At 37.3% G+C, this 18175-nt stretch overlaps 2 protein-coding genes across 6 annotated transcripts in view; one reads left to right on the top strand and one right to left on the bottom strand.

The window, feature by feature from the left end:
* Positions 1-327: 327 nt before the first annotated feature.
* NDUFB3 (NADH:ubiquinone oxidoreductase subunit B3) lies at positions 328-11082 on the bottom strand. Of its 2 annotated transcripts, none has more exons than XM_027564191.1 (3): positions 10872-11082; positions 3659-3800; positions 328-615 (listed from the first exon to the last, which is right to left on the bottom strand). In XM_027564191.1, the coding sequence occupies exons 1-3, from the start codon at positions 10963-10965 to the stop codon at positions 459-461; spliced, it is 393 nt and encodes a 130-aa protein (XP_027419992.1). In that variant the 5' UTR covers positions 10966-11082; the 3' UTR covers positions 328-458. The 2 variants fall into 2 exon arrangements, with proteins under 2 accessions (XP_027419992.1, XP_027420002.1); XM_027564201.1 differs by lacking the exon at positions 10872-11082 and adding an exon at positions 10781-10865.
* Positions 11083-11156: 74 nt separating this feature from the next.
* FAM126B (family with sequence similarity 126 member B) overlaps positions 11157-18175 on the top strand; it is a 64130-nt gene continuing 57111 nt past the window's right edge. For 3 of the 4 annotated variants that reach the window (XM_027564171.1, XM_027564156.1, XM_027564179.1), the window contains exons 1-2: positions 11157-11235; positions 12037-12070. The gene's annotated coding sequence lies outside the window, so the exon portion shown is untranslated. Of the gene's footprint in view, positions 11236-11558; positions 11681-12036; positions 12071-18175 lie in introns of those variants that run through there. The other variant, XM_027564164.1, reaches the window with a different exon arrangement.

Raw genomic sequence — 18175 nt, 5'->3', positions numbered from 1 at the left:
GGGGTTATTAATTAATTGGCATAGATTTTCAATTTTAAAAGATGAAAAGAGTTATAGAGATGGATGGTGGTAATGGTAGCACAATATTATGAATGTATTTAATGTCACTGACTGTTCACTTAAAAAAAACAAGATGGCAAATTTTATCACAATTTTACACAATTTAAAAAAAGAAACCTATTAGAACATATCCATTTGTTCAAATATATGCTGGCTGTCAGTTATTTGCAGAATGTACTGCTGCCAGTACTCAACCTCTTATGTATTCTCCAAGCCAAACCTGATATGGCTCGACACACTTTTTTTAAGAATGAAAAAGCAGACTGGTACATGTTTTCTTATTTTATTAAATCTTACTAGTATTCCTTAAGGAATAAACACACAGGTGAGTAGGCTACAGTGAAGAAATCTTTTTATAAGAAAGTTAAGACATTAAAAGATATTTCCAGGTATTATCTTCAGTGATGTTTCTTATCTTTTTTCTGGGACTCCAGGTAATATTCAGCCCCTATAGCTACCACAAATGCAGCAAATCCCCACTTGAATCCTTTTAATAATGCTCCAACAAAGGAAACATTATTTGCAAAGCCACCCATGTATCTCCAAGCTTCATTGCTAGAGGGGAAAAAAAAAGGGGAAATTATAATCACATATGACTTATTCATTGAGTAAAATAAATTTGATTTTCACCTTTCTAACAGACTTAAATGCTACCTTATATAAGATAATTCAAGTGGATCACAACAGGAATTGTTCTGTGGTATAAGGTAAGTAGCTCTATATGCTCACATTTCATATATGAAATACAAGAAAAAGCACTTGATGGTTTCATATTTCAGTCATAATACTCAGAATGTTACAGAATTGTCAAATGCAAGACTCACCTTGGCCTATCCATCACAGGTCAGTTGTGTAGCTTTGCCCATGCAAAGAGGAAGTTAAGAGACTTAGGTATTAATCTTAGCTCTGCCACTTTACGAGATACACACCTTTTAGGCTCAATAAATTACTTAATCTGTCAGGGCCTGTTTCTTCTACTCAGTAATGATTACTATCAACCTTATAGTGTCATTATAAAGATTAAACAGAGTAATATATGATGTATTTTGGCACAAAAAGTACTACTAGATACTACTATTACTATTCAATGAATCATTGCTTTCCCCTGTCATATAAGTCTGACTTTAGAAGATTAATTTCTTGCTCTGGCAATAGTTCTTTTGAGTATACAGAACACAGAGAGAAACAAATCAGAAAGCTCTACTGAGAAAAAGGGTCTATCACAAGTAAGGATAAATCATCCTACTTAATGATGCAAGACTGCATGCTTCCCCCAGTTAGGGACAAACTAGGATGTCCACATACACCACTTGTATTCAATATTATATTAGCAGTGTTAGACAGTGCAATAACTCAAGAAAAAAAATTGAAAGAAAAGTGTGGTCTTTGTAGATGAAATCATTTTCTATGAAGTAAATTCTAAGAAATCTCTGAGAAACATCTGCTAGAACTAAAAATTCAATTTAGCAAGGTAACAAGATAAAGTCAATATATAAAAAGAAATTATATTTTTATATACCAGCAATGAACACCTGGAAACAGAAGTTTAAAAATACTATTTATCATAGCATAAAAATATGGAATAATTCAGGATAAACTTAACAAAATATGTACAAGACTGTATAAAAACTGCTAAGAAAATTAAAGGGGATCTAAATTGTCCATGGACTAGATGATTCAATATTGTTAAGACATAAATCATCCTCAATCGAGCTGAAAGATGCAAGGCAATTCCAATTAAAATCCAAGCAGGGTTTTTTGCAGAAACTGAAAAGCTCATTCTAAAATGTAAATATAAATACAATGAACCTAGAATAGCTAACATTACCTTTTTTTAAAAATCAGACATCTCATTTTATACTATCTGATCTGAAGATAAGTGTCGTATTGACAAAAGTTAGACATATTGATCAAGGTAACAAAAAGAATCCAGAAATAGTCCACACAGATATTGTCAATAGATTTTTGACAATGGTGTCAAGGTCAACTAATAGGGAAAGACAGTCTTTTAATATACAGTGCTAGAACTGGATGTTTATGTGCAAAAACTTTAACCTTCATCCTTATCTCATATGACATTAAAAATTAACTCAAAATGGATCATATACCTAAATGGAAGAAAGAACACTATAAAAGCTTCCAGAATAAAGATTAGGAAAATCTTGGGATGCAAAAAGCACAAACCATAAAAGAAAAAAATGTTAAATTGGGACTTCATCAATATTTAAAACTGTCTTAAAGACGTTATTAAGAAAATGAAAAGATAAGTCATACTCTGGGAAAAAATCTACAAAACTTTTATCTGATAAAGGACTTGGGGACTTCCCTGGTGGCCCAGTGGTTAAGGCTCTGTGCTTCAACACAGAAGGCCTGGGTTTGATCCCTGGTTGGGGAACTAAGATTCCCACATTCAGTGGGACCAAAAATAAATAAATAAATAAATAAAATCATTTAAAGCAACATATATATACTCTTATAATTCAACAAAAGAAAAACATTCTGATAAATAAAATGGGCAAAAGATCTGAATAGACATTGCACCAAAGAAAAAATACAAATGGAAAATAAGCATATGAAAAGATTCTCATGATCTTCATTCTTCATGGAAATGCAAATTAAAACCAAAGAGATGTTACTATCACATTCACTAGAATGGTTAAAATTAAAAGGCTGATAATACCAAGTATTTTTTTTTTGGCCACACCACAGGGCATGCTGGATCTTAGTTCCCCAGCCAGGGATTGAACCCACACCCCCTACAATGGAAGCACAGAAGCAGAAGCATGGAGTCTTAACCACTGGACTGTCAGGAAAGACCCGATACCAATTATTAATGAGGACACTGAACAATTGAAATTCTCATACATTGCTGGTTGAGAATGCAAAATGGTACAACCATTTTATAAAACAGTTTGGCAGTTTTTCATTTAAAAAACAAAACAAAACAAAAAAACACTTTTCAAATGATTCCGAAATCCCACTGTTAGGTATTTATCCAAGAGAAATAAAAGCGTATGCTCACACAGATTTGTACTTGAATGTTTAGAGCAACTTTACTCATAATAGCCCAAAACTGATAACCCAGATGGAACTGGTGAACAGTAAACAAAATGACGTATATGCATAAGTGGAGCAGTACTCAGCAATAAAAAAGTAAGAAACTATGCTATAAGTTAACAATGTACCTGAGTCTCAAAAGCACTATGCTAAGTAAAGGTGGCCAGAACAAAAGGTTATAGATTGTATAATTCCAATTGCATGAAATTCTGGAAAAAGCAGATCAAGGGTTGCCAGGATCCAGAGGCAGGATTGCACTGAGTACAAAGGATCATGAGGGAGCTTTTTGGTATGCTAGAAGTATTCTGTATCATGACTGTGGTAGTGGTCACATAACCGTACATATCTGTCAAAACGCACAGAATGATACATTTAAAATAGGGTCAATTTTACTGTAAGTGATATTTTAATAAAGCTGATCTTAAAACTTAAATGTAAAAAGACATTTTCACTGATTTTTTTTTTAAAGAATATATTGAAAAGGAACATAGATAGTCTTTCTCTAGGATAAATTCTATCTAAATCATTTGACTGTTCTTACCGGCCCCATGGATCCCTTAGTCCTCGTGCGGCCAGTTTCTCTTGGACAGTTTCTAATGGTGTCCCTTCTATCTTCCATTGTTTATAATCTGGAAGTTCCATTTTACTAGGACCATGTTCATGTCCATGTCCGTGGGCCATGTCTATAGAAAAAGTTAATTTAAGGGAGAAATACATACATTACAGATATCAAGTACTCAAGTTTACTTTTTTTTTTAAGGCAAAACATTTAAAGTGACTTTTAAAAAGAGAGCCAATACTTGAAAACTTGAAGTTAAGAAATTTTATTAAAGTGTCTTATTACATAACTAGTAAATGTTCACTGTTTAGAAATGTACATACACGAGATATAAAAAGAGCCCATCACTAAAAGAAAACATTTACTATTTGGTTTCTTTCTTAATTATAATAATAGCAAACACTTACCATGCCCTATGTGCCAGGTGCACTATGTTAAAGCGATCTAAGTGTCGACTCTGTTACAGTCTTCCTAAAACAACTCTTTGAACTTAGATTACTATTATTATCTTCATTTTATAGGTGAAGCCAAAGAGGCTCCAAGAAGCTAAGTACCTTCCTGAGGGAAACAAAAACAGTCAATGGTACAGCTGGGCTTTGAACCTTAAAGCTTCGTTTCAGAGCCCTCACACCTAACTTTTAAGCAATCCTGTCTACTTTTTTTTTTAGTCTTTCACAGTGCATGAATATGTATAATAAAATATCGTACATACTGTTTCGTTACTTGCTTTCTTCAGACAATTTTTTAAAACTGCAGTATTACTATGGTTAATATATACAGATCACATGAACTTTTTCTGTGAAGAGCCACACAGTAAATATTTTAGGCTTTGTTGGTCACGAGATAAAATCAAGGATATTATGTAGATACTTATATAACAGGAGAGAAAACAAATTTCCATAAATATCTTACTGATATAATTCAAAATATAACAGCTGAGTATAATTTTTGTAATACAAGTCTTCTGATGAAAAAAAAAATGCAATTCCCTTTCAGTGGGTAACATTTTGTTTAACTGGGGCTCAAAGTTTAGTGTTCCTTAGTATCAAATTGATTGTAAATGTTCATCTGTAGAAATTCTTCTTAGCTCACTGGCCACATAAAAACAGGCAATGGGCTGAGTTTGGCCAGCAGGCTGTAGTTTGCTGACTCTTGTAGTGGATCAACAGAGACTTTTAAAAACAATTTTTATTGAAATATAGTTGACCTACATGTGTTGGGCTTCCCCAGTGGCTCAGTGGTAAAGAATCCACCTGCAATGCAGGAGATGTGGCTTCAATCCCTGGGTTGGGGAGATTCCCTGGAGAAGGAAATGGCAACCCACTCCAGTCTTTTTGCCTGGGAAATCCCAAGGACAGAAGAGTCTGGCAGGCTATAGTCCATGGGGTCGCAGAGTCATACATGACTTAGCGACTAAACACACGCGCACACACACACTATGTTGTGTTAGTTTCATGTGTGCAGCAAAGTGATTCAGATATATACATACATGCTGCTGCTACTGCTGCTAAGTCGCTTCAGTCGTGTCCGACTCTGTGCGACCCCATAGACGGCAGCCCACCAGGCTCCCCCGTCCCTGGGATTCTCCAGGCAAGAACACTGGAGTGGGTTGCCATTTCCTTCTCCAATGCATGAAAGTGAAAAGTGAAAGGGAAGTCGCTGAGTCGTGTCCAACTCTTAGCGACCCCATGGACTATAGCCTACCAGGCTCCTCCGTTAAGTATTCTCTATTTTATATTCTCTTCCATTAACAGAGTCCTTAGGACCCCCTTTTAATTGATAAGTTTGCTTAAATAAAATTGCCCCCAATAGGTATATAAAGATTTCAGTTTTCTAGTGTTATTTTTAAAAATAATACAGAAATAAACTTGAGCTCAGTCCCCAGCTATATTGTTATGAATTTCAAATTACGAAGGTATAAATTAATAATGCTATACTGTAATTTGTGTAAGATTAGCAGTAGCAATTCTATAATCACTGCTTTCCAGAAATAAAACCAAACCAAATAATTATTACCGTTTTGTCTGCATTTATAACTATAAACAAACCCAATAATAAGGCAGGATTCCTACACTGCATTTTAGAAGACAGGTAATTATTAGATAGTGTATACTAAAGACATATTATGTGAAGCACTCATTTCATTAAACAATAGTTCCCAGAATATGGGGGACAAAATTGTGCAAAGTAATTTTTACAAATCAGCCAACACTTAATGTTTTTATTTATAGACATTAAATTGGTTTAAAACATTATTTAAATTTATTTAAAACGTTATGTTGATGATTTCACTTAAAGAATAAAAACCAATACCCAACAAACACAAGTTAAAACTACAACATTCACAGCTTTGAATAAAACATTTAATCCATTATTTCATTACCGTTCGGTGGATTCAATAATATAAAGGAAACAAATTATGGTTTCAGATTTCAGTCTGACTTTTGAGATTCAATACATTATCACAAAAGAAATACTTTTAGAAGCATTTAATTATAATGATAAAATGTTGGCTTCTTCAGATTATGTTTTAAAAAAGTTTTTAAATTTATTTTTAATTGAAAGATAGGATAATTACAATATTGTGTTGGTTTCTGCCACATATGAACATGAATCAGCCATAGGGATACATATGTCCCCTCCCTTTTACATATACATGAGCCTCCCTCCCACCTCCCACCCCATCCCACCACTCTAGGTTGTCAAAGAGCCCTGGTTTGAGTTCCCTGAGTAAAAAAAAAAAAAAAAAATTTAAATAATGTTTCATTCCAAAAATCTTTGGATTACAAGGCAAATTCTTTTTTTGGAAATACCAATTCTAGAACATTAAACCTACTAAAGTATCAATGTACTTTAGAAGAAAATACAAAACCAAAGGTTAATTTTTTATTAAAAAACTTGATTTTTAAAATAAAAATTGATATATTACTATGGTATGAAGGCTATCTCAAAGTTATAATACTACTATGCTCAAAATATTAATTTGGAAGATAAATCTTTGAAAAAAAAGTAAGTATACACGAACACTCATTCTCCTAAACTAATTTCCTCTAATAAATTCAATGTATTTTCTCTTCTATCTAATTAAAATACTTCAGAAAGAGTCCCTTCATAGGGATTTACTAAATATTTCAACAAATTTTCAAAAAGAACAAAAAGTTGAACAATATTTTTAGGGAAGCTTCATTTACTCTTAAAAATTATTTCTACTTCACAATAGCCATAAATCAAACAATGATATCCTGATCTTGGAATTCTACTGAAATGCAGACTTTGGTGCTGTACAGATCTGGTATTAAACCCTGAGTGCACCATTAACAGCTGCAAAATCCTGGTCAAATCATTTTAATCTTGCTGAACTTTAGTTTCTTCATATAACATGAAGTTAGAACCAACCTTGCAAGACTGTAAGAACACACTGTGATGATGTGACTTCCACTTTCACACTCAGGTAGTAAGAATGCAATTTAACACAACCACTGTAAAAAACTTTGGTATGACCCAGAAAAGTAAACATTTGAATATCGTGCATGTGTGCATGCTCAGCTGTGTTGACTCTGTGCGACCCCATGGACTGTAGCCTGCCAGGCTCCTCTGTCGATGGAACTCTCCAGGCAAGAATACTGTGGGTTGCCATTTCCTCCTCCCTCAGGGGATCTTCCCAACCTAGAGATAGAATCTGCATGTCCTGCACTGGCAGGTTGATTTTTGTTTTGTTTTGTTTTTTTTAACAACTGAGCCCCATGGGAAGTCCCTTGAATATCTTATGGCCTAGCAATTCCAGTCATAGGCACTGTGTTTTTATATATATAAACAGCATATTCTGTAAGGATAAAATAAAATACATCAATTTTGAAGACAGCATGAAGAAAATGCATTTCATTAGTAGCTTTTAATACTGAGTACATCTTAAAATGATAGTATTTTGAATATATATACTGGGCTACATAAAATATACTATTAAAAATAATTTTATGTTTCTTAACCAACACAACATTGTAAAGCTATTACCCTCAAATTAAAAGCAAATAAATTTTAAAAATTAATTTTGTTTTTTTATACTTTTTTAATATGGCTATTAGAAAATTTTAAGTATGTGGTACTTAAAATAACCACAGTATTATATCTGCATTAGACAGCACTGCTCTAGAGAAACTCTTGCATCTGTATAACAGTTTTATATTATAAGAATCTTTCTAGTCATATTATTTATGCTTGCCCCAAACTGTAAACAACTCAAATTTACAACCATGGAAGAGTATGAATGAATTTCACAAACAATGAGCAAGAAGTGAGTCAGAAAAAATATATATAACTTTTAATGTCATTTATATAAATGAAAAAAAAAACCTAACAATTCATTTTTTAGGAATGCATCATGGAAAAAATTTAAGTGAAACAAGTACATGATTATTATAAGTTAGGAGAGTGGTTACCTCCTGGTGGAGATGGAATCACAGAAACTCATTCACAGAACTTCTAAGGCAGTGTTTTTCAAAGTATTGTAATTACTGTACCCTAAAAGAGCTTTTTTAGACCTTTTTGTCCCTGTTAATCATGTTCTCACCTTACCCCTCCACATGAAATTTTAATACTCCAGTTTATGTACTATGGCTTTTTGGAGGGCCATAAACCATTGTATTGTTAATATCTCTAAGGGGTTTTTTTTGCCCTCTCACCCCTACCCAACAAGAACCAATTTTCACTGACTTAAAGACAATCATCTCTGTTGAGAATGCATATTTTAAACTTTTGGCAATGCTTTATTTTTTAACCTGAAGGTTGGTAAATAGCTGGGGAAACAATGGAAACAGTGACAGACTTGATTTTCTTGGGCTTCAAAATCACTGCAGATGGTGACTGCAGCCATGAAATTAAAAGATGCTTGCTCCTTGGAAGAAAAGCTATGACAAATGTAGACAGCATATTAAAAAGCAGAGACATTACTTTGCCAACAAAGGTCCGTCTAGTCAAAGCTATGGTTTTTCCAGTAGTCATGTATGGATATGAGAGTTGGACCATAAAGAAAGCTGAGTGCCAAAGAACTGATGCTTTTGAACTGTGGTGTTGGAGAAGACTCTTGAGAGTCCCTTGGACTGCAAGGAGATCAAACCAGTCCATCCTAAAGGAAATCAGTCCTGAACATTCACTGGAAGGACTGATGCTGAATCTCAAACTCCAATATTTTGGCCACCTGATGCAAAGAACTGACTCCCTGGAAAAGACCCTGATGCTGGGAAAGATTGAGGGCAGGAGGAGAAGGGGACGACAGAGGATTAGATGGTTGGATGCCATCACTGACTCGATGGACATGAGTTTGAGCAAGCTCCGGGAGTTGGTGATGGACAGGGAAGCCTGGTGTATTGCAGTCCATGGGGTCGCAAAGAGTTGGACACGACCGAGCGACTGAACTGAACAGGATCAATTGTTTGCTTGATTATAATGTTTACATGTACTTATGCTTTATATAGCCTTCTTATATGTATTAGGCTCCTCTGTCCATGGGATTTTCCAGGCAAGAACACTGGAGTGGGTTGCCATTTCCTTCTCTATCTGCTATGTATATGTCACAATAAAAATTAAAATTAGATAAAGTGACTTAAACTGTGTCAAGGAGTCAGTAAGAAGTGATTAATTTCCATTTCAGAGCTGCTCAAATAAGAACAGCACGGAAATTAGTTCAACAAGGAAAGAACATGTAATCACTAATTTTTTTTCCCCACCTCATTCTATCTATGTATGAAGTGAACCTATAAGTTTGGTGAAGATCAACCTCCACTAAAGGGAGCTGGCTCTAGTACAGGAAGAGTGCAGGCATACTTTCCCTAAGAAGGAAATAAATGGGTAATGCCACTTACAATATACATAATTTCACAGTTTACTAAAGACCTTGAAGTATATGTTTCAATTTCTCATTTAAAAAATTGTGGTTACCATAGGAAAATTAGAAAATTAAAGACAAATGAACTGGTTTCACCTTTAGTGTCCCTTCCAGTCCCTGCATCTGTGTATAGGCATTTAAAAAGTGTAATCACACTAAACATTAATGTGATGACTTTGTATCGCCTTTTCACTTTAACTCTGTATCATAAACATTCATGCCAGAAAAACCTTATTTAAAAGTTACTACAGGGACCTCCCTGGTGGTCCAGTGGTTTAGAATCTGCCATGCAATGCAGAGCAACTAAGCCTGGTGTGCCACAACTGCTGACTGCCACAACACTGACCCCAAACACTGCAACGAAAGGTCACGCACGACACAACAAAGATCCCATGTGCTGCAACTAAGGCCCGACTGCAACCAGATAAATAAATATTAAATCTTCAAAAAAAACCAAATAAATCAAATTATACTATACATCCCAGGTGGCTCAGCTGTAAAGACTCCGCCTGCAATGCAGGAGATGCGTGTTGGAGCCCTGGGTCAGGAAGACCCCTTGGAGGAGGAAATGGCAATCCAGTCCAGTAATTTGTCAGGAAAATCTCCCACGGATAGAGGAGCCTGGTGGGCTACAGTTCATGGGGTCGCAAAGAGCCAGAGACAATTGAGCAACTGCCATGTGGCTCAGCGGTAAAGAATCCGCCTGCAATGCAGGAGATGCGGGTCCTGGGTCGGGAAGATCCTCTGGAGAAGGAAATGGCTACTCACTCCAGTATTCTTGTCTGGGAAATTCCATAGACAGAGAAGCCTGGTGGCAACTGTCCATGGAGTCGCAAAAGAGCCGGACACGAGTTAGCGACTAAAGAACAACAAACACAGGTTCGTGACGCAGGCATTGTAAATTTACAAACTTTCAATTCGAGGATGGTTGTGCCATCATTCGATTCAAAGGTAAACCAAAAAACACGGGGTGAGGGATGTTGAGGGTGGCAGAGGAGGGAAAAAAGGGTCTGGACTTAACTACACTGATTTCTCACTGCATCCTTCTACAGCCACCCCTCACTACTCCAGGACTTCATAGTTCTCTCCTGCTAGTTCTTCGATTCTTTCCCTCTTGAGCACTCTCATCATCCTCCATTTAGTCTCTCCCTTTTGACAATCCTCAGAATAGAGTCTCGTTCTTATTCCCGAGCGAGAGATCTCCCAACAGCTCCCCAATTTACCTGACAGCAATCTGACCTCTCAGGACACTCAAGATTCACCCCTCTAGCCAGAGGCAACCGGAAACGGAAGTTGTCACCTCGAGTTACTTACGGCAGGAAACCAGAGGATAAATTAAACATTCTTGCCCTGGGTCACTGATTCCTGGACCAGTGGAGGTGACATGAAGCAGGCCTGAAGTGGACATTTCCCCCGCATATCTGTGTATCTGTAGTTTGTCCGAGGTAAGGGAAACTGTGGAGGACAGAGGGTGGGGAAGACGCGACGTCGTCCTTGCTAGGAGGCCGGAATCTTCAGACGCTGCACAGGGGGAGGGCCGCAGGCATTCTGCTACCAATCAGCGGCACCGTTGTTGGAGCGTGGAATCACCTAATGAGAGGGCGGGTTGTTGCGCTGCAGTTGGCAGGCTGCTGCGGGAGGCGGTGGCGGTAAGAAGCCGGAGGCAGCGGGGTGACAGGTAGGCGGCGGCGCTGTCTTTGGGGGACGCGGAGTGCCAGATAGGAAGGATTTTCTTCTTCTCCGGCCACAGGAGCTATAGACGGGATCTGCCGAGAGTGGTCTGGGAAGGCGTTAGCCCTAGTTTTGGTGGTTCCGGAACCACTAGGAGATAGGTAGCCGCTTGGAAGGGTCGCGAGGAGAAGCAGCCGAGGCGGGTGGAGGCTGAGCCCTGCGGGGCGACGTGGGAGCCTCGGGCGTGGGGGGCTGCGGTGGCGCTGGCGGAGACCGGAGAGAGGCGGGAGCAAGACGGTGTTGTGAAGGCTGGAGGAATTCCTTGTATGGAGCTCAGAGAGAGAAGAGGACGCGGCATTGCAGACACCTGAGAGAAATCCTAGGGTTTGCTTCTACTAGGGCCATTTCTCAGAGTGGAAACGGGGGTAGCGGTGAAGAAAGATATATTGGCGGTGAGATACTTGAGACTCTTTATAGCTATACATTATGTAACCCTTGGCTGTTATTTACCCAAACAACTAGGTTGTCCCTCCTGGGAAGAGGAGGTCTTGCAACCTATTAATGTGTCTGAGTAGTTTTTTCTTTTTTTTTCCCGTTGGTTTGACTGTTTTCTATCCCGGCAGGCTCTGTGGGCGAAGAACCATGAAGGATAGAGTAGTCACGAAGAGCTTATCCCAAATATGGACTTGGGTTGAGAGATGTGTTAGTTTGAGATGAGCGTGGCCAGGTTCACGTTTTGTAGTTCGTGAATTTGTTTTAAGGGTCAGGACTGACTACAATTTTCTTTTTTTTTTTTCCAAATCTTAAGGGAAGTGGAGACGCTCAAAAATCTATAGCAGAAGGTAAGTGCAACTTGGAAAATGACTAGAAAATTAGTTGGTAATTTTTTTTTTTTTACTCCCTAAATGTTGTGGACGTTAGAGACTGAAAATGAGATGGTGGTCTGATTTTGGTGGGGGGTTGGGGGAGAAGGGGAAGTTATTTTAAGTACTTTGCTCCGTAAGTCTGGGAAACTAGTTAGGAATTATTTATTTATTAGGTTTAAAAAGTATGTCCTTTGACCCTCTCCGATAGAGGTAAACTGTGTTTACAGATATAATTCTAAGTTTCTGTCACTCATTTGCACTTTGAAATGTAGAATTAAAATGGAATTCCATTCACTGTGTATTATGGAATGACACACTATGTTAAAAACTTGATTTTTTATAGCTTATTGGGAAGCAGTTTTAAAAGAGGCATTGTACATTTCTAAAATGTAAGCTGATTGAAATGTTGCTTTTAGCTTAAGACTATAAAGACTAATGTAGTATTTATTAGCAAGTATATAATTTTCCTGAGCTTTTTTTAATACTGCATGTCAGAAGAACTTTCCAAAATTCTTTTTTTTCCTATTATTGATGATTTATATTAGTATATCCCAGAAACTAAATTAGAAACTTTTTTTCTCTAATTGTCATTTGGTAAAGAGTGTTGGATCATTAAGAGTTTGTTCCGAAATGTTTAAGGATATTTATCAGTATTTCAGATAAAATTTTGATACTTGGTATTTCATTCTTCTTTATCATTTGGCAGGAATAATACTCAGTCACAAAGAACAGTTCTGCTTCTATTTTAGGTGCAGTTCTGTAGTGTGAGTACCTATGAACAAATCTCTGCTTTCATGCAGGTTATGTGTATCTTGTGTGTATATGTATGTGTTTCTTCTTATTATGTAACCAGCCTACTAGAGATGTCTTAGAGAATGGCTGATTCTAAATGGCCAGTAGGTGTCATTGTTGAATGCAATAAAGTTGAACATTGAATAGGAAAAAAGCAAGTGATTTAAGGGACACTAATCCAAATTAGAATATAATAATAACTGGCTGATTATTTATATGTGATTAGAAATTATCTTTTCTAGTACATTTCAGTATTGAAGCTGTTTGTAAGGGATTTGAAACAAAGGCCGTGAAGAAGTATAATTGTTTGCTCGAAAATGGACCTTGAAAGCCTGTTTTTCTAATCCAGCTCTTAAACTGTCTTGACAAGCAATATGGATTAGGATTGTTTTTTTTTTCATACAGTTTTGGTGTTCTGTAGTAGTTTATTAGGTTTTAGAACGATTAAGGTTTTTAGCTTGACTGGGTTTTATAATAGAAAAATAATGCTACATAATGAAAAACTAAAATAATAAAATATGAGCAGGAAGTCTCCAAACAGGTTATCAGTTGCACAAAATAATACTTTGTTATTGTTCTTTTAATGCAAGAACAGAGGAATTTTTGTCTTTCTTTTTCTATGGCTTAGTTTATTTTGATGTCCAAAATAGCTTCTTTTTACATTTTTATCTGACTAGTAGACTGTGTGTTTTTCTCAGGATGATGGGCTGAACATTCATCTAAAATGTAATATAATGGGTTCTGAAGGGAGCTGGCACAGAAAACTCTAGGCTGCTTAGGGCTGCTGTTAGTACAGCCCCTTACCTGCTATGCTTTCTGCTGTGCTCTTGCCGCTTTGTAGCTCTGCTTCTTTTGTTTGCTATTGATACAATGTTTAAAAACACGATTGGAAAATATTCAAAAAATTTTAAAAAGCAGAGTTGGACCTAATTCAGGAATTCTCCATGAAAGTGAGGAGTTACATATATATCAGAATAATCTTAAGAGTTAAAAGAAAAAAAGGTACACATGCATATCCATTATATCATCTCCACTTTGCTGAAGAATCTTAGTAGTAGGTAGAATATGAGGAAGGTAGATATATTTTGAAGGAAAAATAAATCCCCTAGATAATACAGTTTACCACAGGCTTCCACTTGAGAATCATGTATCTCATTTAAGGCTCTCCCAATGTGGTGTGAACCAGAACAGTAGTTTTAGCTTGAGACAAAGGGCTTCTAAATCTATCAATATATTATAGCTCAATAAATTTTTACCACTTATTGTCATAACTGGGATGGATTTTCTAGCCAGGAGCTAAAGTTGCCAGAAATAAAAATTGAGCTGAATGTTTTGGTTGGAATTAGTTTTTACTTGGCACTTAGCTCCTTTACATAAACCAATCTAATTTCTTGCATTATTCAAACCTGTTCTCTTAATGTCTCTGAAAGCTATCTAGTTCTAAAACTAGAATTGAGAAATAAGAATTTGAAGTTTCTTCTTTTTGGTTGTGCTGGGTCTTTGTTGCTGCACAGGCTCTTTAGTTGTAGAGATCAGGAGCTACTCTCTAATTTTAGTGAGAGGGCTTCTCATTACGGTGCCTTCTCTTGTTTTGGAGTGTGGGCTCTAGGGCTTCAGTAGTTGTGGCTCCCAGGCTGTAGAGCACAGGCTCAATAGTTGTGGTGCAAGGGCTTAGTTGCTCTGCGGCATGTGGGATCCTCCCAGATCAGGGATCAAACCCTTGTCTCTGGAATCGGCAGGTGGATACTTTACCACTGAGCTACCAGGGAAGCCTGGAAGTTTTCTTGATGAAAGGGATTTTCTTGCAATATTGCTATGATATGATGAAGATATAGACTTATCTTTTGGTAAAAAAAAAAAAAAATATATATATATATATAAAAACTTGAAATTGTGAATGTGTTGACTTTGACACAGGATATGTTTAGAAATTCATGATTCATCCTTATAAATCCTAGATGTTCTATTTAGGTGTTTGTCTTCCTAACAGGTATGACAGATATGAGAAAAAATAAATGTGTGGACTTTATTTTTGGAGAAAGGAGTAAAAAACTCAATTATGTAATATATTAAGAGGTGTGACTTTGTTTATAAAATTATAGTTCTTTCTCAGTTTGAGATACAACTGCAAAAAAATGTAGTCATAAAATAATGGTATGTGGCACTTAAATTGTTAAATGGCAAAGCATGAATTCCATAATAGTTATTTTATTCTATTGCAAAATACTGAACTTCCAAAAAGGTTTGAATCAAACTTATCTATCACTTTTATCATTATGAATCCTTGGCTTTTTTTATTGGGGTATAATTGACATTATCCATTGACCCTTGGTATTGCTTGATTCTTATTTAGCTCCTAAGATTTGTCAGTTTACCTCTTTAAATTCCTTTCTGCATATCTTTTTTTGGTAAAATGGGTGGAGGGAGTTGGATGCTGAGAGAGGAGTGAAATTTATGCTTTTTATGTATTCTTTTGTACTGAGGCTTAATTTTATTTTTTAATTGACTTTTTAGAGTAGTTTTAGGTTCATAGCAAAATTGAGTATAAAATACAGAGATTTCCTATACACCCTTTCACACATGCATGGCTTCCAATACACCCCACAGAGTGGTGCATTTGTCACAGTTGATGAGCCCACATTGACATCACCCAAAGTCCATGGTTTACACTAGGGTTCAGTTTGGGTGTTGTACACTGTATGGGTTTGGACAAATGTATACTGACATATTAAGACTTTTTAATCAGCTTGTATTCCTTTTATATTTCTTTTTAAATGAGACAGAGAGTGGGGGAGGGGAAAGTATATTACTCTATACCTTATACTTTATAATAGCATTGTAAAACTGATAAAGTGGACATGAAGTGCTGTAAGATCTAAAGTTAATATGAATCTGCGGTCTGTCACAGTACCTACTGTTTTATTGTTTGTGGGGAGAAAAACTAAAGGGAATGATTATTTCTGTTCTTCAGGGTTCTGTTGTCAGATCTCTTGTCATTTTCTACCCTGTCTCTCTGATGTTACTCAGCATATAAATGTGATGATTCTCAAATCTCTGTCTCTAACCAGAGTTTTTCTTGATACCTAGTTCTGTTTTGTAATCTAATTGCCTGCAAGATGGGAATGATCATGCAGATCAGACTGTGCACGTGTGCTCAGTCATGTCTGACTGTTTGAGACCCCATGGACTGTAGCCTGCCAGGCTCCTCTGTCCCTAGGATTCTCCAGGCAAGAATACTGGAGTGGGTTGCCATTTCCTCCTCCAGGAAATCTTCCCAACCCAGGGATCAAACCTGCATCTCCTACATTGGCAGGTGGATTCTTTACTGCTGTGGCACCTAGGAAACCCTGCATATCCCCTAAATACAGCATATCTAAAGTTCGATTCATATTTTATCATCTATCTAATGTGCTGAAGCTGGAACCTAGTGTTAGTCTTGACACTTTATTCATATACCCCTCATCTGAGCAATGCTAGGTTCTGTTGACTCTACCTCCATACTGTTTCTTTGATTCCATTTATTTCTCTCAGTTTCTACAACCGCTGGAAACAGTGTGAAGAGTTAGGACCTAGAGGCAGATTATCTAGATTAGAATCCCAGCTTCACCATTTATAGCTTCAGTTTCTTTGAAAAAACAGAGTTGTACAACCCAGAAACTGCACTACTGAACATTTATTCCAGGGAAATTGAAGCGTAAACTCATATAAAAACCTGTACCTGAATGTTCATAGCAATTTTATTCCTAGTCTCCAAAAATTGGAAACAACCCAAATGTTTTTCAAACATATGAGTGCAAACATCTTGGACCTTCTAACTCAGTCAACCTTTCAGGTGGATTCAGCTGCATGAGAGAACCAAGTGAAACCAACAAGGAACTGTTTAGCCAACCTGCAAATGTTTGCACTCGCATGTTTGCACATGCTGCTGGCTGTTCATTAAAGGGCTTCATTTCTTCTCAGTGTGGCTTCTCATCCTCTGGTAGGCTAGTTTGGCATCCTTACAGGGCATTCTTAAGGTAGCCTTCTAATAAGGTAAAGGTGGAATCTGTAAGGCTGCAAGGCCTCTTTGAGGATTAGGCTTTGGAACTTATTTAATAGCCCTTCCACCATATTCTATTGGTCGAAGAAGTTCACTAAGCTAGACCAAATTCAAGGGAGTGGAGAAATAGAAAAGGACCTTTCTCTCCATCAGTTTAGGCTGCTATAGTAAAGTACCATAGACTGGGTGGTTTAAACAACAAACATTTATTTCTTACAGTTCTTGAACTTGGGAAGTCCAAGATCAAGGTGCCAGAAAATTTACGGCAGCTGGCAGACTGTCAGAAAATTTAATGACCCATTTCCTATATCTGAGATGGCTGCCTTCTCATTGTGTTTTAACATGTGAGAGAGCTCACTGGGGATCTTTCTTATAAGGGCACTAATCCCATTCATGAGATGCTACCCCATGAGCTAATCGCCCCCCCACCAAAGGCCCCACCTCCTAATCACATTGGGGGTTAGTATTTCAGTATATGAATTTTCAGTTCAGTTCAGTCGCTCAGTCGTGTCCGACTCTTTGCGACCCCATGAATTGCAGTACGCCAGGCCTCCCTGTCCATCACCAACTCCCGGAGTTCACTCAAACTCACGTCCATCAAGTCGGTGATGCCATCCAGCCATCTCATCCTCTGTCCTCCCCTTCTCCTGCCCCCAATCCCTCCCAGCATCAGAGTCTTTTCCAATGAGTCAACTCTTCGCATGAGGTGGCCCAAGTATTGGAGTTTCTGCTTTAGCATCATTCCTTCCAAAGAACACCCAGGACTTACCTCCTTTAGGAGGGACTGGTTGGATCTCCTTGCAGTCCAAAGGACTCTCAAGAGTCTTCTCCAACACCACACTTCAAAAGCATCAATTCTTCGGCGCTCAGCTTTCTTCACAGTCCAACTCTCACATCCATACATGACCACTGGAAAAACCACAGCCTTGACTAGACAGACCTTTGTTGGCAAAGTAATGTCTCTGTTTTTCAGTATGCTATCTAGGTTGGTCATAACTTGCCTTCCAAGGAGTAAGAGTCTTTTAATTTCATGGCTGTAGTCACCATCTGCAGTCATTTTGGAGCCCAAAAATATGAAGTCTGACACTGTTTTCACTGTTTCCCCATCTGTTTCCCATGAAGTGATGAGACTGGATGCCATGATCTTAGTTTTCTGAATGTTGAGCTTTAAGCCAACTTTTCACTCTCCACTTTCACTTTCATCAAGAGGCTTTTGAGTTCCTCTTCACTTTCTGCCATAAGGATGGTGT

This window comes from Bos indicus x Bos taurus, chromosome 2, assembly GCF_003369695.1.
Source record: "Bos indicus x Bos taurus breed Angus x Brahman F1 hybrid chromosome 2, Bos_hybrid_MaternalHap_v2.0, whole genome shotgun sequence".
Taxonomy (NCBI): domain Eukaryota; kingdom Metazoa; phylum Chordata; class Mammalia; order Artiodactyla; family Bovidae; genus Bos; species Bos indicus x Bos taurus.
The sequence above is the reverse complement of the archived record's forward strand: the minus strand, read 5'-3'. Positions and strand labels throughout refer to the sequence as shown.